Here is a 24,393-nt window from a genome sequence, read left to right as displayed (position 1 = left end):
GCGCCCAGCTGCACCAAGGCTCCATCCCGGGCAGTAAATCTGCAGTTTGGCCTTTCCCAGCAGGTTTCCCTGTGCATCTGCGCAGCTCCAAGCTCTGCATCCCCCAGAGCGGGGGTCATGGGCAGTGTCACCACAGGGGACCTGGGTGACAGAGCTGGCTGTGCCACAGGATGCCCAGCAAGAGCCGCGGTGTGGCATTAGGTGGAGCCGGCATTTCGTAAGCGCAGGGGAAAGGGCCTCTGCCGAGCTGGCGCAGGGAGTGGCTGTGACTTTCCATTCCTGTGGGAAGTGGGCTGCCATCGTCCAAGCATCTGGGCTTGTTATGATGGGAGAGGAATGCCAAATATTTTTCTTCCTTATCCACTACCATCCGCTCAAACCCTCCCCTGATCAAACCCACATTCATCGCCTGGGATGCACGAGGGCCCCTGCTCTGGAGAAGATATCCATCCCGGCGGCTGCTCCAGCCCTCATGGCTTCGGGAAGCTCATTGCACCTGGGGAGAAAACCCTGCCTTCATCCGGGGGCTTCCTCCATCCCTCTGCCCCTTGCTGTCTCCTTCCCCCTGCTGCCAGACAGCTCCAGCTGTTTCATTTTCGCTTTCCTGCCTTGGCCAGGAGCATCCCTGTGCCAGCATCCCTGGTGCCAGCATCCCTGTGCCAGCATCTTTGTGCCAGCATCCCTGGCTGCCCTGCAGCCCCAGTGGGACCACACTGTCTCCTCTGGTGCCCCAGGCATCCCAAAAGCAGCCCCTGGGGTGGTGCCACGGCCGTGTGCCCCAGGGCGCTGGCCGTGCCGGGAAGCAGGCGGTGCTGCCTTGGAGGGTCACCAAGATTTTTCCAAAGATGAAAGCGTACTACTCAAGTGTCAAGCAAACTTTCCAAATTATCTTTCTGGATACTTTCTCCCTGGTGCTTTGGAAGACGAAGGAGGAACATTTCATTCCCTCTGTGACGGCGTGAAGCGGGGCTGCGTGAGGGAGCTGGGAGCTGCCAGCAGTGCCCGTGGGCACAGCCTTGCACCTCCCCAGCATCACCCGTGAGTCACTGCGGTTGCCGCCCCAGCACCATGAGCCGGGCTCCCTGCTCCCTGCAGCCCCCCGAAACGCCTCCCCGGCACAGCAAAGGGGTAACAGGCGCCTGATTAATCAGCGGACAACACATCATCCCTTCCCACTGCAATTTTCAGAGGAGTAGTCATAAATAGACAAATTCAGACAAATGAGAGGATTTCTCTGTTCCCTCAGGGACAGCCAGCACCTACCAGTGGGGACCCAGGATCGGCAGCTCTGCTGACCTTGGCAAAGTCTCTGCACTATTGCACAGCCCAGTGATGAGCTGAGCAAATTGCCACGTGCCGTCCCCGAGGACCCAGTGCTAATGAAAGCCACCTAATTAGTGTGCTCCTCCTGTGATGGGGCTCACCCTGGCAGGGCTCGCTCCGATATCCGCTTGCTCATGCCAGCAGCCGGAGAGCATGACCGGGGACGAGGCACTTCCCTGGCCCTCACACAGCATTTTCCTTCCAGGTCTGGACAATGAAAATTCCTAGTCAGCTCCTGGGGAGCTGGGCTGGCCCCACTGCAGAGCGAGGAGCTGCCATGAGCCCTGTCAGGGTGCCAGCCCAGCTGGGCACCCGCAGCTCCCCACAGCTACGGCCATCCATCCCGGCAGCCCCCGCAAGAACCGATGCAGCCACCTGCAGCCATGATTCAGAGATACTCAAGTATCTCCAATGCCATTCCTGTATCCATATTTTTCTCAGCTCCTGTGCCAGGATGGCACTGCCGTGTCTGTGCCCACATGCCCCACCCCGCCCAGTCCACGCACATCTGCAATGGGGACACCGTGTTGCAGGCTTGGTTGTTTATGGAAAGTAAGGCTGAGCTGGATGCTGAAAACCTGCATTTTATGGGTAATTTTTCAATTTATTTCATATTGGCATTAGAAAAAAACCTAAAGCCATCCCAACCATTATTACTCCTGGTTTCCTATGGTGAGACCCAAGGGGTCTGAAATGGCTCCTTTGTTGTCTGAATCATTAACTCTTCAGGAATGAAATGCTGTGGTGTCGGACAGGAGAGGCGGGGAGAGACGTTCAGGGAGCCTGAGGGGGGCAGGGGGAGCTGGAGGGAGAAATTTGTGAGGTTAGAGAGGAGAGTAACCCCGATGTGCTTTCCCTGGGCATGGTCAGATGCCCCAGGACACTGATGGACACATCCACTGCAGCCCTGTGGGTGGCCCTCCTTGGTGCAATGAGTTTGCTGGTGCTCAGCGGTCCCCCAACCCATTTGTCCCTCCCAACTAAAGCAGACCCAGAGCATCCCAGGTGGGAATGATCCTGTTCCAGCTGCCCCTGCAAGAGTGAAGCAGTCAGAAACTCTCCCTGGTCAACTGGAAGCCATCAAACCCAAACCTCTTCATGGCGCGAGTGGGGACGCAGCAAGCTGGCAGAGCCACCTAAGCACGACTCAAGAAACGCTGGGGTTTCCCCCAAAAGATGGGAGCCAATTCTTGGCCCTTTTATTTCCCTGTGCCCCGCAGCTGGCTGGCAGGTCAGCATCTGTCCCAGGGGTGCTCAGGGGGCAGGGGGGTCCTGTATGCCCTCTGTGCCCTCTCTGGCAGGGGGAGAGGAGCATAATGTGCTGGTTTCACTTGCTGATGCTGGGGGTGGGTGCACTGCTGAGGGATGTTGTCAGGGCTGTCACTGGTGGCCAGTGGCCCTGGAGCCCTGGTTGGGGAGGTCACCAGGCTGCTCCAGGGCATGGCTCTGGGCATGGGGCAGGCAGGTGCCAGCATGATGGGGTGAGCACATGGAGCTCCCCAGATGGGGGACGCGCAGCACTGGCACCCATGGTTCACCTGTGGGTACCTGGTGAGCGAGGTTTCGCAGCCGAACTCCTTCCCCCTCCTGTCCTGCACCCCCCTCCGGGCACACCGAGAGCCCCCGGGGTGCATTTTAAGGACCACTGCATGGGGCAAGGGATGTGGGTGGCCGTGTGGGAGCCGGGAACAGCTCAGTGCAGCTCAGCTCAGCTGAGCTTGGCTCAGTGCAGCCCAGCTTAGTGTGGCACGGCTCGGCACAACTCGGCTTAGCTCAGCGCAGCTCAGCTCAGCTCCGCACGCCTCGGCTCAGCGCAGCTCCTGCAGCTCAGAGGGAGGTGAGTTACGAGGCGCTCGGAAAGTCGGAGTCAGCTGCAATCCTGGGGACAGCAAGGGCAGCTCCGCAGCTGCCAACGGAGACGCACCACGGCTCCCAGCCCCGGCCTGCCCGGGGGCTCAGCCCTGCCCGGGGGCTGCCGCCGGCCCCCTCCACCCTGCCGGGGCTGCCGGGAGCGGGGCGCTGAGCCCGGGGAGGGGGAGGAGGAGGAGGAGGAGGAGGGATTGGGGGGGCTGGCGGAGGCAGCGTCACCCGTCTGGCTCCACCCCCACCCCCCCACCCCCCCAAAATCACAGGGGGCTTCGCCGTGACCCCGGCGCTGGGATGGCAGCGGGACAGTCGGACCGCGGCGGGACAGCGGGACGGTTCCCAGCCGAGGTGGCGGCTGGAGCGCTCCGGCGGGGGGGACTCCAGCCAATTTGTTTGCGAGTTGCTTTGTTGCTGCTGGGGGATTTTTTTCTATTATTATTATTTTGAAGAGGGGGGGGTGAGGAGAGGGGGCTGGCACCGGCTATAAAGGCAGAGCTCCCCGGAGCAGCCGGCACTTCCCCGCCACCATGAGTGCTCCCCTGGCCTGACAGCCCCTGCCTACCCGGGGCTCCCCGGCTCATGCCACCTGAATGCGCAGCTGCGTGCGTGTGGCAGCACCGGGGTGGGATGGTGTGAGCCCCAGAGCCGTTCTCCTCCCTCCCACCGCCCCTCGGCTGGCTCTGGCAGGAGAAGAGCCCACCAACCGCTTGGATGATTTGATTTCTTCCCTGCCCGAAATTACTCTTGCCCAGATGCTGTGGATAATATTCATGTTGCTGTTATTCATCAGTTCCATGGAAATGCTCACGCAGAACCGATGGAAGAAGCAAGGTACGGTGCGCGTGGCCGGTTTGTCCCGCTCAGGTACTGCGGGGTGGCTCGGGGACGCGGGGCTGCTGGCCCCTGCCTCCCCTGCCAGTGCCGGAGCCACCGGTGCTGCCTGCGCAGAGCGAGCAGGAGGTGTGAAATGGGGCTGATATACGCCTGCGGCTGGAAGGAGCTGGGAACCAACATCCTCTTGACCCAGTCCTTCGGGCCTCATTGTAGATCGGCTGCGTTCCCCTCTCAGTGCATGGCACAGGGCTGGCTCAGGGTAGGTGCACGGAGAAGGCAATACCCAGCACCGTGGCATTGCCTGCCCAATGCCAGCCCTGCCCTTGGGGCTGGCAGGGGACAGGGGGACGCTGGCTGGCATAGGGACCAGCTTTGCAAACCCCAGGAGAGCCAGGCACAGCGGGGAGAGTGCAGAACGGGCTGATTTTTCAATATGTCCCTTCTCTGTGTAACACATTAAGCGCGTGGGGAGTAAAACCTCCTGGAAGGATGCTCAGAGCCACTGCAGGCACTGCCTGTCCCCCTGCCCTACCCTGTCCTTCCCCTGAACAGAGGCACCAGCCGAGCCGCTGCTTGGTGCCAGGGTGCAGGGCAGGGCACGCGCTGGGGCTGTGTCAAGGTACGTGCACCCCTCCATTGGGCACCAGCTCATGTCGCCTTGCCAGGCAGTGCCACCCGGCTGTGAGGAGCAGGGCCAGGGCTGACGCTCTGCTCTGCGATGGGAACAGATCGGTTTTCAAACCAGTGCGTGCCAGGGTAGGGACAGGACCTGGCAGGGCCGGGGCTGGAGCCCAGACGCTGCGGCTGTTGTATGTTAAAGATGTGTGGAGTCAGTGGGCACATGTGATTACGCAGGTGGCCATGCTGGCAGCTGAAGTGCCTCTGATCAGAAATGGGCTGGCACCGAGAGGGGCTCGGGGTGCTGTAGGACCAGCGCTCTGGCTGCTGACACTTGATGCCGAGCAGCCTGATGCTACAAGATGCATGGGGACTTCAGGTCCTGGCAGCACCCAGGGGTCTGGTCTCAGGTTCCTGCCTTGAACACATGTTGTCTCTCCCTGTAAAACCAGTAGAGAAGGGCCAGCAAGGTCTCTGGGGTTTGGGAGTCGAGAAGGATGCTGCAGCACCCCACAGCCACCGGGAACTGCTTACAGCCGTGCCCTGCTGCCGCAGAGGGACAATCTGGGCAGCCCAGTGCCCAGGAGCCTCCTGGTGCCTGCAGAGCCCATGGCAGCAGAGTTTGGCTTGGGGCAGGCAGCGATGGGTGATGCCGCACTGATGCCCGGCACAGCCCAGGCAGGGAGGGCCCATCTGGGCACCCTGGTATCCCGCGTGCTCCCTGTCTCAGCTCAGCCCTGTGCCCCAGGTCTGCAATCACTGCTGGGCAGGGGGAGGCGAACCCACCAGGTGTCTCTAATTCCTTCAGTCCCATGGTTTTGGTGTGAGCCACATCCCCATGTGTGGCACAGCCCACGTCGACTCTGCGGCAGCTCCCCGGCATTGCTCCCGGCGGCAGACGCCCGTGCCGGCAGCCCTGCTGTGCCAACAGCCCCAGGGCTCATGGGGCAGAGCTGAGCCTTCTCCTGTCTCTGCACCATGGGGCTATTTTTAAAACTAGTGATGGGAACAAGACCCCAGAGCCTGCGCCAGGCTCCCCACCTTCCCTGACCCAAATGAGAGTTGGAGGCAGAGCGGCAAAAAAAAAATCATCAAAAAGAATTAGGGAAGGGAAAGAGGCTTGTAAATCCCTGGGTCTCCAGGGAAGCCACTCCAGCTGCAGTCAGGAACACAAATGTTGTCAGCGTTTGGTAAATATGTAACGGAGACCATAACAACTTAATGGATCCAAGGTGCTTCGTTAGCGCGCTCTCAGCAGACGCAGCCCTAACGAAACCTCCTGGCCACGCTGTGCTGTGCTGCCGTCTGAGCCCCTGTGCCCTGGCGAGGGGACTGGGATGAGCCAGCTTGGGGATGGCTACGTGGCACCACCGCACCAGGGACTTGCCTGCACCAGGGAAAGTTGTGCCAGGGACCAGCACACAGGACCGTGAGGCATCGTCTGCCAGCGTCGCCCCCAGCTTCCCCAGCACCAACCTCTGCTTTCCACCAGCCCCTCTGCCCCGGCCTTGGGGCCCTTCTTCTGTCAGCTCCTGGGGGTCAGAGAGGGCAAGGGATCACTCCCATGGCTGAAACTTGTCTGTGCCTGGGGTGCCAGCACAGCGGCTCGTCTGCCTTGCTTTCGCCCGCTTGGCTCTGCGGGGCCCGGAGCTGCTCCAGGGCAGGTCCCTCCTGGGGGTCCACATCAGCCCCCCGCCTGTCCCAACTGCACGTGCTGGGCTCTGTCCAGGTCAGCCACCTCCTTAGGCCTTCGCTACATGCAAGAAACAATCTTAATGCTCTAAGATCTGCTGGCAGATGGATCCCAGGCCCCAAGCACGTAGTGCCAGCATTGCTGGCACTGTCACCAGGCTGCAAAATGCGAACCTTTGCTCAGGAGCGCTCAGGGGTACCTGCAGTGCCAGAGCCAAGCAAACGCTTCCCAACGCAGACGGGCACAGCGGAGACATCAGCTGCCTGCCCACAGGAGCTTGGTGGCCCCTTACAGAGATGTCCAGCCAGTCTTTGGGTGCAAAAAGACAACAGACTTGGGTAGCCCCCAGTGCTTGGGGCTCAGCTACCCGGCTCCCAAAGTGCCCCAGAGCCAGGAGCATCTCTCCAGGCTGCATGTCTCTGGGCACAGGGAGCCGGCTCGAGGAGGAGAAGCAGTCAGCAGTGTCTCCGCGGGCACTGCCAGCAGCTGCAGGCTGGCAGGGGCTGGCACCCCATCCTTGTCCCTGGGAGCAGAGCCCACTTCCGTGCTGACTGCTGTCACAGGTCGGGAGCACAGCAAAGGCAGCCAGAGAGGCAGCAGAGGCTCTTGAGCAACCAGACAGATCCTTATCTTGGCTCCTCTTGAGCATTTCCAAAATGCTCTTTGTCCCCTGACACTTAACAGGCATCAACTAATTAATTCAGGTCAGAGCAGATTTCTACCCGCTGACCGAGCTGTTGTTTAGCTCCAGTTCGGATGGAATGGGCACAGCTGATGGAAGGACGGGGCTCAGGCTGGCACCCTCAGGCAGAGCCAGGCACGGAGCAAATCCCCGGCCTTGCATCTCGGGGTGACGGAGGCGGCAATGCCTGAGCTGAGTGCAGCCGGGAGCAATGGCTCTGCACGTCCCCACGCTGCCAGCCCAGGGAGAGGGGAGAAACTGGGGAGCGGAGGGAGGTGGGAAAGCATTTGCAGAGAGGCAGGACAGTGCTGTCACCCCCGCGGGTTGGAGAGGGGCCACCATGGCACTGGGACCCTCCCCAGCGCCTTGGCCATGCCGTGCACGCATGCCACAGCCGTGCCACAGCCCCTCTCCTCCGTTTGTCCCTGCAGTGAGCACCGGCCTGCTGGAGAACTGTACGGGCTGCGTTCTGTGCTCGGAGGACAATGGCTGCATCACCTGCCATCACCGGCTCTTCCTGCTCATCTGGAGGGACGGCATCCGCCAGTACGGGATGTGCGTCCATACCTGCCCCCCTGGCTACTTCGGCGTGCGGGGACTGGAGGTCAACAGATGCACAAGTATGTCCTGCGTCAGCTGGGGCCCCCCCTGCTCCTCCAATGCCCCCTTCTCCCCTCGCCGCCCTGTGGGTCCCAGCGCTGCGGGAAGGGCAGCAGCTGCATTTCCCACAGCATCCCTGGCAACACGGAGCCAGGGGCAGCGGTGAGAGCCAGGGGCAGCCGGGCTGTGGGGCTTCCTCCCCTTTTCCCTTGCCCAGAACTGCAGCCTGGACCCCAAATGTTTGCAAAGGGCTTTGGGTCCCTGGTGTGTAATGGGGCTGCCGGCTCTGGGCTTGCCACGTGCCGGCCCTCGGGCTCGCCCATCTGACCAGCCCTCCTTCCCGGCAGAGTGCAGGTCGCCCAGCTGCGAGAGCTGCTTCAGCAGAGACTTCTGCATGAAGTGCAAAGACAAGTTTTACTTGCACAAGGGCCAGTGTTTTCGGCAGTGCCCCCCTAGTACCACGGCGCAGCCCAGCACCCGGGAGTGCCAAGGTAAGCAGCACCCGCACCCCATGCCCGTGGTCCCTGGGGACATGCCTGGTCACCGTCCCCATTCTGCTCCCTTGTCCCCCACAGAGATGTGCGAGCTGGGGCCGTGGAGCGAGTGGAGCGCCTGTACCCACAAGGACCAGACCGGCGGCTGCAAGTGGGGTGTGGAGACGCGGGTCCGGGAGGTGACGGGGGCCGCCCGGGAGGAGGGGGTTGCCTGCCCCGCGCTGCAGGAGACGAGGAAGTGCCGCATGAGGAAGCACTGCCCAGGAGGTGAGCACAGCACCGCACCGCCTGCCGGCCCCAGCCCCAGGGGCGGCTTCACGCCCCTCCAAATCGAGCCCCAAGGCATGCCGCGGGAGGGGGCGGTGGCGGCGGTCCGGCAGTGGCCGGTGAGCCTGGCTGTCATCTCCCAAGCATTTTGAGGCCGGAGGCTGTAACTGTGCAGTTCTGGAGAAAGCCACCGTCTCAGGCACATGTGCTGAGCAGCCCCGGCGCTGGCGCTGGCTGCAGGGCTGGCGGGGACCCCTGTGGGCAGCGTGCCGGGCTGGCTGCTCCTACCCGGCAGCCCCTGAGACCGCCTGGGATCGGCCGGAGTCCCCTTCCACCGCCGGGATGGGACGGGCGCTGGCGTGAGCCGCCGTGGCGGGACGAGGCTGCCGAGCTCCAGCTCCCGTCCTGCCACGCTTGCAAAGGGAAAGGCATGGCCGTGGTTTTGTGTCTCCCAATTGTGAATAAGAAAGGTTGAGACCCGTGGGGGAGGTTCCTGCAAAAATCTCTGAGCCGCCAAAAGACCATCAGTGCTCATGGAGCTGGAGGGCATCACCCAGGGGATTTCTGATGGCCAAAGCTTTGGGAGACACCCCCAAGGCAGGGTCCTCCTCCATGGCTTGCTCGGCCAGATGTTTGCCCTGGCTCCTGCGCCTTCTCCCACCGTGGCAGCACCGCGTCCCCCAGGCTGGGGTGTCCCCGGTGTGGGGCTCCCCACCACCGCTTGCAGCGCCCAGACCTGGCGTGGGGTCCAGCCGGGCAGTGCAGGCACGTGGCTGGCGATGGGAACCAGGAGGTGGCTGATGTCATTTTTGGATGCAACCAGCTGGACTGAAGCTGTTCTAATAAATCTCCACTTAATAATTGGCAGAAAGGGGGATTGCATGAGATACTGATCTGTAGGGCCTGGAAGGAGATCTGAGCCACCAGCCCCAGCAGTGCAGAGGTTTGCGGTTCGGAGCTGTGGGCTTGCTGTGTGCTGTGGGACGCACTGGCCGGCACCGCCAGCATGGCGGGAGCCAAGGGTGGTGGAGGAGAGGACTGCGAGGTGGGGAAGAGAAAAAGGATGGAGAAAGGGGGGCAATAACAGAAGATGTGTATGCTGGGGCTGGTGCCGAGGAGCCAGGAGAGTGGCTTCATCTCAGCACCATCAATCATAAATAATATTTTCCTGCTGACAGCACCAAGGAGCTGATTTCTTTCCCTGCCTGGGCCCTGACTCGCAGCTTCAGGGTGCCAGGTGGCATCGATTTCGGGGATGTTCCCCTCCCTGCTGGGCTGCGCTGGCTCTAGACCCAGAGAGCTGGTGACAGTTTGATGTGGCAAGGTTGGTGTGGGAGGACAGGCTGCTCCAGAGCACGGTGTCCTGCGGCACGGTGCCAGGCGGTTGCCTGCGGCACCGTGCCCGCACCCAGCCCTGCCTGGCACACAGTAGGTCCTGGTGGCCAGGACCGCGGTGCTGGCACTTGGGAGGCGCCCAGTCTTGTGGAGTGACTGGGAAGGCAGTGGCACCCCAAAAAAGCACTGGTAGCCGGCAGCCCTGAGGCCATGGTGATGGGCTCAGGGAATGATGGGGCTCTTTTCTCAAGGCCGCTGTCTGGAATCAGCTCCAGAGACAGGTATGGGCCCAGGAAGGCAGAGGGAAATCCCTTCGGTGCTCCATGAGCAGCCCCCGCTGCCTGCTGCCCTGGCCGGGCGGGCAGGAGAGGGCAGCCCCTCTGTGTCTGGCAGCCCAGCCTGGCCGCCAGCTCCTGGGCAGGCTGCTTGGCGTTCCCGCCACGGCGGAGCGTGCATCTGCCCTCGCTCCCAGGCTCCTGCCCACCCGGCCAAGTGCTGGGTTATGGGATCCAGATGCTGGAAGAGGACGGCGAGTTCACTTGATGCAGCCGAGACATCCCCAGCGCAGGCGAGCCGGGAAAGGCAGCGGGACCCAACCGTGTGATGAGAGATTTGTGCCACCACTTCTGAGCCGTCCCCAGGCAGCTGGAAGGGAGAAGCATCCACGCTTGGCCAGGGCACAAAACCCCTCACGCTGCTGTAAATCTGCCTTGTGTGTCTGCCGTGCTCTCCAGATGCTTGGCGTTCGTGCCGTGCCCTCTCCTTTGTGGGTGGCAACTGTCTGGGAGATCAGAGCTGAAAAACAGAGCCGGGCAGGAAAAGAGCTGGAGCCCTTGGAAAGGATGGGCGACAACAGCACGGGTGCACGCAGCACTGGCCGGTCGCAGTCCCTGTGCCCTGTGTGGAGAGAGCAGCATCAGATCCCCTCCCCGTGTCGCTCAATTCAGGGTCAGAAGAGCGCGTGGTGGGCACAGGAGCAGAAGCAGAGGCGAAGCTGCCAAGTTTTTGGGCAGCCGTCCCTCTCCGCAGCGTGGGGTCCCCTTCCCGTTGGAGCCCGCAGCACGGTGGGGCTTATCCTGCACCCCTGTTTGGTGTCTTGGCACCAACCCCTCGGGCAGTGGAGCCAGGAGCTGGAGGGTGCTCAGGGCGGACCCACAGGGTGCCTGACTGTGCAACACCAAGTGCCTGGCAGGCTGTCAGTGGGTTGGCCTCACCGGGACGCGGCCAGGCTCCACCGTGGTGTGGGTTGTGGCACCTGGACAGGGAGCACCCGTGCGGGGAGAGCATCCCCAGGGAGATCATTCGCACCTATGCATGGATGTACCCTGAGGCCACTCCACTTCCCACCGTGCCCAAACCCTCCTCGGGGCTGGATGGGTGCTGTGCAAGCCCACGGTGGTGGGTGGGCAGCACCGTCTTCTCCAGGGGGAGGCACAGCTCTGCACCGCAGCAGAGCCAGGCATGGCCACAGCATCAGTTTGGGGCATTGGTGCAGCCACCGTCCTGCTCCAACATCCCCAGTCCCTGCTCAGAGAGAAGTTCTGAGAGAATCTGGAGATTTTGGGGGTATTGGGATTTAGGGTCCGCCCATGGGAGCTGGAGGGGCAACACATCGGTGTCCCTCTGCCCATGCTGCTGGCACACCCAGACCCCCCTGCAGACCCACACTGCAGTCTGGTGACCTGGAGAAGGCTCTGGGGTCTCCCAAATTGGGAAGAGGGTCCTGTGCTAACACCCAAGGGAGGATGTGGGATCCGCATCCCATGGATGGGGCTTGGGCCGGATCCTTCTACCTGGCTGACAAGCGAGCCCTCCTTTTTGCCTTTTTCTGTTTCAGAGAAAACCGAGCCCAAAAATAAAGGCAAAAAGCGGCAGAAGAAGCCGAAGACAGAACCGCATGTGGGTACCTAGCGGCACTGGCATGGGAGCCAGGGCAGCGCGGCAGGAGCCAGTCGGGAGCTCTCCGTGATGCTGGCCAACGGCACAGAGAGCTCCCGACCGGCTCCTGCCGCGCTGCCCTGGCCACGTCGCCCCTGGTTTTCCATCCACAAAATAATTGCACAATTTTCTCCCCCCCCCTCCTCTTTTCTTTTGAGACAATTTATGGCCTGTAAAACATTTCCTTTTCAGAAAATCTAATTTGCAGTGTCCAAAGCAATGCCCTGGGGCTCGGGGAGAGGGTGACTCCTTTATTTTTCTGTTTTCCCCTCTCCCCCAGCCTGCTTGGTCCCTTCCCTTGCTCTAGCCAGGTGGGATGGGGTTGCTCCCGGTGTTGGACCCCACTGATGAAGATGATGCCTGCGTGGGTACCGTCCCCCAGGGCTGGGAGATGCCGTGTCCCCATGGTGTCCCAATTGCACAGGGGTGCTGGGGTGCACAGCCCACCACCAAGCTGCTCTGGGTGCCAGATAGTGTCCCCCATCCTCAGCCACTGGCACAGAGGGTGGTGGGACCCCGAGGGTTGGGACCCTGCTGGGGATCATGCCATCACTCATGTGTTGAGCAAGTGTTCAGCATCTCCAATGGCACGACCGTGGGCCAAATCCTGCCATCCTCAGGCTCATGGAAATGCTGAAGGAGCTTCTTTCCCCAGCTGGATGTGGGCACAGGAATTTGGGGTGGCTGTGGCCATCTTCGGTCTGGAACAGGGGTGCACACCATGCAACAGCAGCTGCTGGCGTGAGCCCAGGCAGGGGATGCTGCCGCCTCCTGCATCCCCCAGCTGGGATGCGCTGGGAGCGGCCGCTGCAGCCCCCTCACAACCATCACCTGGGGCATGACCCAGGGGTGCTGAGCTCAGCCGTGCCAGTCTATCCCGCCAAGCCAGCTGCCACGCTCGCATCGCCTGCAGAAATAAACGGTGTGCATTTGTGAGGCACGGAGGGCTGTATCAGCATGTTTAACATGTGTTTGCTCAAATTCCTGCCCCAGCCGCAGGCATCTCTGTATTTGGGGGGTTTGCCAGGGTCAGAGTCCCCTGTCCCTGCTCCGAGCTTGGGCAGGGCAAGCCCAGGTCTGGCAGTGGGGTATCGGGGCTGGGGGGGGGCTGCGGGGGCTGCGGGGGCACAGTCTCTTCAGGGCGAGAGCGCTGGGTGTCAGCATTAAGCTGGCCCCAGCAGCCAGCGTGAAGCCGCTGGGCAGCTCCTCCGTTCGCTTAATGTCAAATAAATGTATTAAAGCCTCCAGCATCCCTCTTGCCTCTCTGTTTTACTCATTTCCATGAGGTGCTGCCGGAGGAGGACAGGGACGCCGGTGGTGGCCGCAGAGTTAGCCCTGTGTCCCCTGGCCCTGCTGCAGGAAATGCAGCTGCCAGCATGGGTCCCCTCCGTCCTGCGACTTGCAGCCTGTACCCACAGCAGGGCTCCCAGCCTGGGGGGCACTCTGCCCCCATGCACCAGGGAATCTGGAAAGATTTTATTTTAAAGGTTTTATTTAAAGCATCACCAGCACCGCTTGGTGCCCGAGCCAGTGGCTGGAGCAAGTGGCAAGCGGCATCACCAGGATTGCTGCCCTGCAGGTATCCTGGGCTCCACTCTGCCACCGGGAAGCACCGAGGGGCTCATCCGGCTGGTTGCTAATTACAGCGAGAGTACCACGTCTCGCAGGGCCCCCCCCTCACAGCGACGGCCGGGCCCAGCCGCGTAATCCGGTTACTGCGAAGGCACAACCACGGCACGCTGGCCCCACGCAGCTCTGGCATTTCCCTCGGGGGGGGATGGAGCACCCCGCTCACCAGGCAGCACTGCTCCGTGCTGCAGACAGGGCTCCCACCAGCTGCTCCAGCACCGGCGCTCACAGCATCCCCAGCCATCCCGCCGCAACCAGGACAGCAGCGAGGTCCCTTCCCTGGCCCCACGGCTATGCGAGCAGCCCGGCGTGTGGGGACACGTGCCCCCTGTGCTGGGAGAAAACCACCCTCCCCTGAGATGTATGAGCATCCTGCGTGCCTGGGGAAGCCCACTCTCCAGTGCCAGCCTGTCCCCTCCACTGTGATTGTCCCTTCCCGGGGGAACCAGCATAGAACTAGCCCAGCACGTAGGCTGGCAGCCATGTGGCCCCCGGGATCTGGGCACTGGCACAGGGTCTGGCCGGGTCCTGCCAAGCTCTGCCTGGGACACAGCCCCCGTCCCGGTCCCCACAGGCTCATTCCACGGCCAGAGCAGCCAAATCCAGGCCTGGCTCCCTCCAGCGTTATAAATAGCCGGGACATGGGGAGGGAGCTCTGCTCCCCAGGATGGGGGTGTCCAGGAGGCAGTGGGTCCCAGTGGGTGCTGACTTGGGGGGACACTTGCAGGGGTGCCAGGGACGGAGGGCGGGAGGGCTCAGTGCCGGCACGAGTGGCTCGGACCCTCTGGCTGGCAGCGCTGCCCGTCCCGGGGGGTGCAAGGAGCTGCACAGAGAACGGCCCGGGGGGGGCCAGCGGGTGCGTGCGGCCGGGGGAGGGACGGAGGCTGCGTGTGCGAGTGTGTGCGAGTGTGTGTGTGTGCGCGCGAGACATTTATAGATCACGTGTGAAACTTGATCTCCCCGCAGTGGGCTAAGAAGAGAGAAAAAAGATAGAAGTATTGTTTTTAAACAGATTTTTTCCTTTGTTTTTCTTTTCTTTTTTTTCCCCCCCCCTCTCCCCCTGCGAGGGCTGCAGGCGCCTGGCGATAAAAGGCCGGGGCGGCTGGAGCCGGCTCAGAGGGAGGAAATGCCGAAATCGCAGCATTTCGACTTGGTGGCGAGCGCCCACTGACCCGTCCCAGCAAAGAGCGGTGTCGCGGCTGCCCGGGAAGTGCCGGCACATCCCCGGCCACGGCACCCCGCTTGCACCCCGCCCTGGCGCTGCGGGGACCCCTGTGCTATGCGGGCACTCAGCCTTGGCCTCGTGGCCCTGACCTGTGCCACGACGGCACTGTGCGCGGCAGGAACCCAGCGCCGGGTGCTGGAGGGGGGCAGCCGCCGGCGTTACCACCGGGTGCAGCACGGCCACTGCAGCTACACCTTCGTGCTGCCCGAGGCTGACCCGCCACCCTGCCCACCCACCCCTGCCACCCCCGGCCCCGCCAACGCGCTGCTGCAACGGGACTCGCCGGCCAGCACCGCGCACGCCGGCCATGGGGCTGCCCAGCGCCTGCGGCATCTCGAGAGGATCCTGGAGAACAGCACCCAGTGGCTGCTGAAGGTAGGGTGCGGGGTGGCGGAGGGGACGGGCAGCAGGGCGGTGCGGGTGGGGATCTGCTTCCAGCACCCAAGCGTACATCATCCCCGTACCAGCTGCCTGCTCCAGCTCCCTGCCTGCTCCAGCTCCCTGCCTGCTCCAGGCTGACGGGGGCAGAGCTGTGTGCATGGGGGTTTCATGCCCGCCCAAGCAGCAGTGCTGCAGCCAAGGCAGTGTCTCCCCCGCAGGTTTGCAACCCGGGACTGATCCTGGCCCATTTGCACCAGGGACTGTGTCCTTGGAGGGGATGGGTGCTGCAGGTGCTTATGTGTGCTGCAGCTTGTGGGTGCTGCAGATCACTGGTGCTTTCCGCTGCAGCTGTATCCCCCTGCCATGGCTGTGCCAGGCATCCCCTGGGGCTCAGCGCTCCCTGTTCTGGGTCAGGATACAGCCGTGCTGCAAAGCTCTTGGGGAGGGTTTTGGCAAATGGTGGAGCAAAGGACCTAAGGGCAGGGACACCAAAACCTCTCCAGCTTCATCGTTTTCCCACTTATGGGATTTGCAAAAGCTCCTGGCACTTGGTGAGACTTCGAGTGGGACCTGCGGCTCCTGGGCAGCCCCGCGGCACATGGGAGGGTGCGGGGGGGGGGGGGCAGCAGGGTGCCACACCAGAAGGACTGCATGTACACGGGGGTGCCCCCCACCCCAGCTCACTCTGTCCCCTCTGCCTGAGGCAGGAAGCAGTATTTCCTTCCTGAGAGCTCCCAAGCACCATTGGAGCCCCCATCTGCAGCCGAGCGTGGCTGCCTGCGTCAGACCCAGGAATAGCTCCCGGACAGCTCGTCCTGGGGGACACCTCCCTGGGGGGCTGTAAACCCCATGCTGTGGCGAGGCAGCGGCACCGGGACCCTGGGTGCCTGTGCTGATGAGATGGCAAATGGCTTGTCCCCAGCTGTCACTGACCCTCCAGCCAAACGGCATTGCCAGCACAGCCACATCCACGTCCTGGCGGTATCCCGCCGGGGTGCAATAGGACCTGTGTGCCTCTGCACCCCAATTTCCTGGATGATGCCCCCAGCTGAGCAGGGTCAGCGGCTCTACGAGATGGTGCACGCTGAGCCCCCACAGCACTTGGGGCCAGGGCTGGGGCCAAACACACCGAGCGAGGGTCCTGGGGGTGGTCTGTGCCGGCCACACTGCTTGGGGAGCCTCTCCTGGTCGTGGGAGACAAGGGGGGCAGCAAGGACATGCAGGGCTGTCCTCTGTCCCCTTAGCCATCCATGGTGACAAATTCATCAAAAGCTGGGAAAACGCTGAGCCACAGCTGAAAGCCAGCCCAGGGCGTCACTGAGGGACCGGCAGAGCCAGCCACTACCCAGCTGGTGGCAGCGATCTCCATCACCGCGGGACCTGCTGGGTCTGCTGTGCGTGCCCAGCCCTGGGGTGCCTGCACCCTGGGGTCCCTGCGCCTTGGAGTCCCTGTATCCTGCGGTCCCTGTACCCTCGCATCCCTGTGTCCTTGGGTCCCTGTGCCCTGGGGTCCCTGTGCCCTGGGTGCCCAGGCCAGCTCTGAGCTTTTCTCGGGATGAGGGCAGCCTTTGGGCATGGCCGAGCGAGGCGGGGGGGCAGGGGTCCCACCGCAGGTGCACATGGCCCTGCCCCGGAGCAGGCAGCCACAGGCAAAATGGGGCTGCAGATATGGGCAGCTGTGGGCAGCAATGCCCCACGCCGCAACCCCAAGGAGCAGGAGGCAATGGGGCATCCCATCCCATCCCACAGCTCGGCCCCTCCAGCACAGGCAGCTTTTAGCTTTTTTTTTTTTCCCTGCTGTTCCTTGGCTTTCCTAATTTAACCGGAGCTGACCAGGGAGGCTTGTTTTGGTCAGACTCCAGGCCTGAACAAACAAACCAGGGCTCAAAGGAGGCATCGGGTTCGGGGACAGATTGTAAACAACGTCGCATCCCCGCTTGCTCTGCCCTGGCCCAGGGACCTCTGCCGGGTGCCAGGGGCTGGGGGTCCTGCCAGAATCTGCAGGCTCCCCAGAACCCAGCAGGGCTCCCTGGGCCCCCTTGGGCACCCCCAGCACCCAGCTTCCCCACCTCCAGCCCGGGGCCCCCCCAGACCATGCTTGCGGGATACTTAGAAATGCTGGGGTAGGATGGGGCTGGGGACAGGGGAGGGATGTGGCTGCAAGAAGGCAGCACAGGATCATCCAGCTGTGGGCAATCGGTCCCCAGCACTGGGACAGCGGGATGGGGTTCCTCCTGCTCCAGGGTAGCATTTTGGGGTAACTGGCAGCACCATGGTCCCCCCACCAGCCACTCTGCCCTTCTTGGGGAGGAACGAGGCTGGTGGGACCCCTCTGAGCCCAGGCGAGCCCGTCTCACCTCAGCACCCGTGGGGCGAAGGGAGGGCAATCCCAGTTTCCCAGCCCTCTGCAGAGAGCCTGTCCCGCTTGGGTCCCCTGTGCCACCCGAGGCTGGGGACACTGTACCCCCCTCCACCCCCAGCTGCTCCCAAGGAGCTGCCGGAGCCAGGAGCTGAGGCTATTTCTCCGGCTGCACTCAGCCCTCGCTGTGCCAGCCTGACCTTTTCCACGGCTATGTACTGCCCTTGGGCTCAGAGATATGTTTATTTAAAAAAAAAAAAAAAGCAAGATTGAGAGGGAGAAAAGGCCTCCCCGAGCCCTGTGAAACAACAAGATTAACGACGTGGTTAAAGGGAAACTCTCCAGCAATCACTCGGCTTGGGGAAATGTTTTCCAGACACGGCTCTCCAACCTTTCCCCACTTCCTCCCCGTGAGCATGTTCCCGTGGGGGAAAATCCCCAGGGAAGTGGGGTGCAGGCAATGCTGGCCGGGGTGCCCAGCCCTGGGACCGTCCTGCCCTCCGTGGGTGCTCGCGATGGGGTGATGGTTTTGCCATTGCCTGGGTCTGGGGAAGAGGGAACGGGGCCCCGCTGCTGCCAGCGAGATTTCATCATGAGCAAACAAGTGCAGAGCAGAGCCCTGTGCCCTGGCCCGCTGCCGGCCCTGCTCTCGTGCCGATCATCCCAGCACCGCTGCCTGCCCACCATGGCATCTGGCAGAGCACCATCCCACCCCAGCTGGTCCTGGCTGGTCCACAGCCCCGCGAGATGCCCAAGGATGTGGGGCTCTGCCTGCACTGGCTGGGATGTCAGGCAGGGAGCAGGACCCGGCCAGCACGGTGACAGCAGGATCTGTAGGGTGGAGGGAGCCAGGCAGCCCCCATCCCCTGTTGCTCTCGGGGGCTGCCCGGCATGGGGCTGCTTTCCCAGCGTGGGCGGCAGCATGGCCCCTTCCGCTCCCCACGGCCCCCGCTGAGGGACTGTGCCCCCACCGAGGCCATCGCCCCAGGGAGTGGCCAAATGGGAACCTCGTGGCAGGGAGGCCAGAAATAGAAAAGCCTTTGGGAAAGGCAGCTCCCCCACGGGCTGGGAAAGCGGAAGCGACATCTCAGCTGTGTCCGCAGCCGGCTTCTTCCCAGCCCCGAGCGCTTCCCCGTGGCAGGGCAGCACCGGGTGCCGAACACCCACCTTCCCCGGCTGATGGTGGCCCCCTACTCTCCACATCCCCAGCTCTGGGAAACCAGTGTCTGGGGTCTGGGAGCTGAGCTGATGCTGATGCCGGTGCTGGTGCCGATGCCAATATTGATGCCCGCCACTCCCCACTCCTCTGCTGGGCACAAGCCACCCCGGCCAGGCAGTAGCCCCAGCTTGCCAGCAGACCTTGGTGCACACAAACCCCTGCCAGGCTGGCACCGCAGCCCAGGAATCTTGGCAGCAGATGCCCCAGGGGGCTCCCCCGCAGCACCGCGGTCTGCGGGCAGCTCGCTCTGTCCTCCCGATAAGCTTCAAAGGGCCCCGAGATGGGTCGTGCCATGCTGAAACCCTCCCAGGCATGTGCCTGGGGGCCGTACCAGGCTCGGCTGGGGCACCAAGGGAGGACCCAGAGCTCCCCAAATGACCTGCCATGTCCCTGCTCCCCTCCGCAGCTGGAGAGCTACATCCAGATGGGCATGAAGCCAGAGATGGCACAGCTGCGGCAGACGGCGGTGCAGAACCAGACCGCCACCATGCTGGAGATCGGCAGCACCCTCCTCAACCAGAGCGCTGAGCAGAGGCGCAAGCTCACCGACGTGGAGGCCCAGGTAGGGGGTGGCTGGGACGCATGGCGTGCATGTTCCCACATCCCCACCACCCCCTGGGACTGTGCTGGGCAGCATGGGTTTTCTGCTGCTAAAAGCAGGGCGATTCCCCAATGTGATGTTGAATGCACCGGTGTGCACAGTACTGGGGTTGTGTGCCAGGGAGCCGTGAGCCCGGTGACGACCGGGACATGGTGTGGCCCTGGCTGCTCACACCGACGCTCCCCTCTGCTCGTGGGGCAGGTGCTGAACCAAACGTCACGCATCGAGATGCAGCTGCAGGAGAACTCCCTGTCCACCACCAAGCTGGAGAAGCAGCTGCTGCTGCAGACGAATGAGATCCACAAGCTGCAGAACAGGAACAAGTAGGGCCTGGGGTGGCTTGGGGACCCCCACAGCCCCCAACCCCAGGGGGAGGCTGGTCTCTCCCGCCCCAGGAGCGTGGCTGCACTTTGGGGGGGCTTGAACCCCTCCAGGGGCTGGCTGGGGTCGCTGGGGGGTTGCACAGCCCTGGCACAGCCCCTTGGGCTTTCATTCCCTCTAGCTAAGCACGTCTCAGAGGTGCCAGGCAGGGTGTGATTCGGTGGCTGCGGCAGGGGACGGGGACAGCTCTGGGTCGCCACAGACGTGCCGGGGCATCGCAGCTGGGGCTGGGTCCACTCTGCTGCCTGCTCCCTGCCTGGCTGCCCACTCCCTGCCTGGCTGCTCAGTGCAGGCACAGCCCCCCTCCCCGTCACCGCTGCCTCCCCCTTTCAGCATCCTGGAGGTGCGGGTGCTGGAGATGGAGACGAAGCACCAGGCGGAGCTGGCAGGGGCCCGCTCGGAGAAGGAGAAGCTGCAGCGCCTGGTGAGCCGGCAGAGCGGCACCATTGAGGAGCTGGAGAAGTCACTGCTGGCCGCCAGCGCCAACACCAGCCTGCTCCAGCGCCAGCAGCTCCAGCTCCTCGAGTCGGTGCAGAGCCTGGTGCGCCTCGTCTCCCCAGGCAGAGGTGAGCCGGGGCATGCAGGCAGGGTGCAGGCAGCGGGACAGCTCCTTGCCCCCCCATGAAGGTGCAGGGCCCCCGTGCCCAGATCAGGTGTGGGTGACTTCACTCCAAAACTGAGCTCTGGATTGCATCCAAGAAGAGGCTCTGAGCCCCAGGGTTGTCCCCAGTCCATGTCCCAACTCTGTCCCCAGCCACAGCAAATCCCCAGGCTTAGGCTGGTGGCAGCCCTGGTGCATCGCAGCCACTGCCTCACCCACCCCCAGGGAGATGATGCAGAAGAAAGAAAAATAATCCCTGGGCACAAAAGCATCCAAAGGGAGCGGGGAAGAGCAACAAAACCAGGCAGGGCTGTGGCACCAGCAGGGTTTCTGTGTCTCACCATCCCCTCTGCCACAGCCCCGCTGCCCGGGCAGGAGCAGCTCTTCCAGGACTGCGCCGAGGTGCACCGGGCAGGCATCCACACCAGCGGGGTCTACACCCTCCACATCGCCAACCTCAGTGAGCCCAAAAAGGTGAGTGCAGCCCAGAGAGGGCTCCCACCGCAGCACCCTGGGGTCGCACCCCGCTGCCCACCCCAAGCCAGCCCTTGTCGCCCTGCTCTGCAGCCCGTTCCGGCTCTCCCCACTGCAGGCGTACTGCGACATGGAGACAGACCGAGGGGGCTGGACAGTCATCCAGCTCCGCACCAACGGCAGCCTCAGCTTCCAGAGGAGCTGGAGGGAGTACAAGCAGGTCTGCACCCACCTGGGGAGGGGGGCACCCTGGGAACACCCCGGGCATCCTGCACTCACCCATCCCGCTGCGCTCCCAGGGCTTCGGAGATGTGGCGGGCGAGTACTGGCTGGGTAACGAGGCCGTGCACCTCCTGACGAGCCAGGCACCTTATGCCCTGCGTGTCGAGCTGCGGGACTGGGAGGGCAACCAGGTCTATGCCCACTATGGGAAATTCCAGCTGGGGAGCGAGCGGCAGCTTTACAGGTAGGAGAGAGGGACTGCGGGGGTGGCCACTGAGCCCTCCCCATCTTCAGCTGTCCCCGAGCCCCGCCACGGGCCAGGGCTGGCTGCAGTGCCCCGGGGAGGCGCGTGGCCCTGGGGGTGCGGGATCACACGGGGCTTCAATGGGATTTCCGGGCAGGATCATGGCTCAGCAGAGCTCCTCCCCAGGTGCTGGGGACATTGCTGTGTCACCCACTCCTTCTTCTCCCCGTGGGCTCCTAAGAACTCAAAGTAGATTTGAATGCATGAAATTGCATCAAGGCAGCGGGATTTCTCATCCCAGCCGGCAGCCGGGTGCGGTACCAGCAGGCAGCAGGGACAGTCGCACCGCAGCTCAATGCTTGGGCAAATGGGGGTGGCACAGCCACAGCTGCTGGGCATTCCTGGGGGTGCCAGGCATCCCCAGGCCGCTACACCTGTGTCCAGGGAGGGATGCTGCACTCCTGCTGCCAGGCTTGCGAGGGTGGTGTGCGCTCCCAGGAACATCAGCCTGGACACAGGCAAGAGGGGTGGCAGGGAGCTGGGTGCTTTGGTGCTGGGCTGGAGATGAGACCAGACCCTGGAGATCCCTGGCACAACATATCAAGTGCGTGCACCGAGAACCTCCAGCAAAGAGGACCAGAGGAGCCTCAGGGGGGTCCTCTCTGCCCCAGCATAGCATGACCTCCACCCTCGGGGACCCCCAGGACAGGCCCTCCAAACCAGCAGACCCAGACCAAGCTGGAGCTGTAGGATCTCAGCCTACATCCCTTCATGCCGGCCCTTGCTCAGTTCGTGCCATCCCATGGCCTTCAACCCCCCCGAGCAGGGCTGAGGGGCTTTGTGAACCCCCCCAGCAGCAGCCAGCCAGCACTGATGGTGGCCATGGCCACGGCGTGCTGGGCCGGGCGGCAGGCTCTCGCTTCAGGACTACAGCGGCACGGCCGGGCAGCAGAGCGGCATGGCGCTGCAGGGCACCCGCTTCAGCACCCGCGACGCCGACAACGACAACTGCCTCTGCAAATGCGCCCAGATGCTGTCAGGAGGTAAGCGAGGGGGGGTGGGCGCGGAACACACCTACACAGCACCCATGGGTGCCCACCTGAGATGCCACCCTCCCATCCTTCTCTCTCCTTGCAGGCTGGTGGTTCGACGCCTGCGGCCTCTCCAACCTGAACGGCATCTACTACCCGGCCCAGCACAACATCCGCAAGCTCAACGGCATCCGCTGGCACCACTTCCAGGGGCCCAGCTACTCCCTGAAGGGCACCCGCATGCTGATACGTCCTGCCAGCTTCTAGCACGCCGGCGGCCGGTGCAGCACCACAACCAGTGCCAGCCTGGCAAGGAGGGCGGGGGCCAGGCGGGGCCAGGAGAAGGGATGGCTGGGGGAGACCGAGCCCTCCCAGTTGCTGCAGGGAATCTTTTCCCCCAGTTTATTAATTTTTACTCTTTTTTATCCCATCCTCCGAGATCCTTTGAATTGTGGAGAGAGGCTGGGCCTCCAGCTCCCCGCTCCATCTCCTTCACCCAGGGATGGGGGTCCAAGACTCGCCCCAGGACTCCCTGCACACTTAGCCCAGCTCTACGGCACAGTGGGGGCTTTGCCGTTTCTGTATGTTTTAGGGCATTGCAAATCCCCCATCGTCCCACTTTCCCCACCGGATTAGGGGAGCTGGTGGGGATGGGGATCCCTGTGAGTGCAAGGGGCCGGTGCCATCCTTCCTTCCCATCCTGCCTGGGCACGGCTATGAAGGGGGACACGAGCCATCCCCTCCCGCATGCGTGGCCCAAGTCAGCGCCCCCATGCATGGCAGCACGGGCACTGCTCCTTGCAGGACCAGGCTGGGCACTTCCAGCCCCTGGGGGGGATGGGAGGAGCAGGCGGAGTCTTTGGGGACCCTGGGGGGACAGTCCCCAGGCTGGGATGGCCGGCAGTCCCGTGATGGGGGGGGCAGCACTGGCAGGGAGCTGGCAGAGCCCTGGGACAGGCAGGACAGGGTTGAGGGGTCACAGGTGGGGAAGGGGCTGGGGTTTGAGATGGGGCTGGGGGAGTGGGAGGTGGTGGGAAGGGTCCTGGGGGTGGCTTTTCAGAGCAGGAAGGGGGACATGGGGCCAAGACTCCTCGCCCATGGTCGCATTGAGACAGCAAACCCACACTGAGGGCACCTTTGGGAGCAGGCTGGGAAGAGCAGGGCATGGAGCAGCTGGGTCTCCATGAGGCAGCACCGGGGCCCTGCAGCCGCCTCCCCGAGCTGCCGCAGCTTGGGCTGGGGCACTTTTATTTTTGTACTAAGAAATATTTATTTTCCAAGTGTCAGCGGGGCAGGAGTGGGAAGGGGGGGGTCCCTGCACCCCACCGCCCTGGGGCAGGGATCTGTCCCCCCACTTCAGCAACTGGGACGAAAGGGTGGGCAGAAGGGCTGCAGGGGGACAGAGCAGGACAGATGGACCCCGGGCATCCCCAGGGGACCCTGAGCCCCGGGCAGCTCGGTGCATGGGTGAGCCCGCAGGAGGGCAGGGCTCAGTGACACCCGGTCACAGCCTGTCCCTGTGACCCTTCTGCATGTGCCCCTGCCCCCCTGCAGTCCCTGTCCCCGTGCCCCTCGGTCCCGTTGCCACTAGAGGTTCCCTGCAGCCCAGTGGCAGCTCCCTGCAGCACCCTCACCCCTGGGGAACAGGGGTGCCCCACTGGGTCCCCAGGTCACCTGTCCCACTGGTACCCAAGCCCTGGGGACCAGAACAGTGGTGGCAGCTGCCAGGGACATGCTGCCTCCATGACACCCAGGCACCCCTGTGCCTCCCTCCCCAGAACGGGACCCTCTCACCCCGAGCAGTGGTTTGCCGGGTGGGTGACAGCAGAGATCCCACAGAGCCGGGGAGCAGAGGTGCCAGGGGACCCTCCACTGCCATCTAACCCCAGCCCCTGCTGCAGCTCCCAGGGGACAGGGCCAGTATCCCAGAGAGGGGCGAGGGACGCAGGGACACACTGTCCTGGACGGTGGGATGGGCTGGCAGGGTGCTGGCACCGGCACCGGCTGTGCACACGGCAGCGAGGAGGCTCCTGACACCCTGTCCTCAACGCTGTCCCAAGGCATTTGCTAATTAACAGTGATTAAAGCACATGACGTAGTTGGCACTTCCAGAAGATGCTCATCAGTGGGGCTGTGCGGAATAATTAAAAAATGGAAAATACGGGGGCGGGGGGGGGGCTGCCCAGGAGCCTCGCCCCACTCCCAGCAAGCGGCACTGCAGGCGGAAACCATCCCGGCACGGCCGCGGGCCCTGGCTCCTCGCACCCCGCCGGTGGCTGGCGCGGCACGGCTGCACCTGGGCCGGGGGCCGCTTGCCAGGCAGGGGGGTGGCCCCTGCCCCCGGGGTGCTGGGCCTGGATCCCCAGACTGGGGTGC

The 24,393-nt window shown here is 63.4% G+C and overlaps 2 protein-coding genes across 2 annotated transcripts; both read left to right on the top strand.

The window, feature by feature from the left end:
• Window positions 1-3,549: 3,549 nt before the first annotated feature.
• Window positions 3,550-11,646, top strand: RSPO4 (R-spondin 4). Its single transcript, XM_054845274.1, has 5 exons — window positions 3,550-4,020; window positions 7,448-7,636; window positions 7,964-8,107; window positions 8,192-8,377; window positions 11,550-11,646. Exons 1-5 carry the CDS (start codon window positions 3,780-3,782, stop codon window positions 11,621-11,623), a joined length of 834 nt encoding a protein of 277 aa, XP_054701249.1. The 5' UTR covers window positions 3,550-3,779; the 3' UTR covers window positions 11,624-11,646.
• A 2,592-nt stretch (window positions 11,647-14,238) lies between these two features.
• On the top strand, window positions 14,239-24,126 carry ANGPT4 (angiopoietin 4). The gene is made up of 9 exons (XM_054845215.1): window positions 14,239-14,879; window positions 18,870-19,025; window positions 19,266-19,387; window positions 19,779-20,011; window positions 20,405-20,520; window positions 20,639-20,740; window positions 20,820-20,986; window positions 21,899-22,029; window positions 22,124-24,126. Exons 1-9 carry the CDS (start codon window positions 14,559-14,561, stop codon window positions 22,282-22,284), a joined length of 1,509 nt encoding a protein of 502 aa, XP_054701190.1. The 5' UTR covers window positions 14,239-14,558; the 3' UTR covers window positions 22,285-24,126.
• The last annotated feature ends 267 nt before the right edge of the window (window positions 24,127-24,393 follow it).

This window comes from Grus americana, chromosome 17 (assembly GCF_028858705.1).
Source record: "Grus americana isolate bGruAme1 chromosome 17, bGruAme1.mat, whole genome shotgun sequence".
Lineage (NCBI taxonomy): Eukaryota > Metazoa > Chordata > Aves > Gruiformes > Gruidae > Grus > Grus americana.
This window is presented reverse-complemented; position numbering and strand designations above follow the sequence as displayed.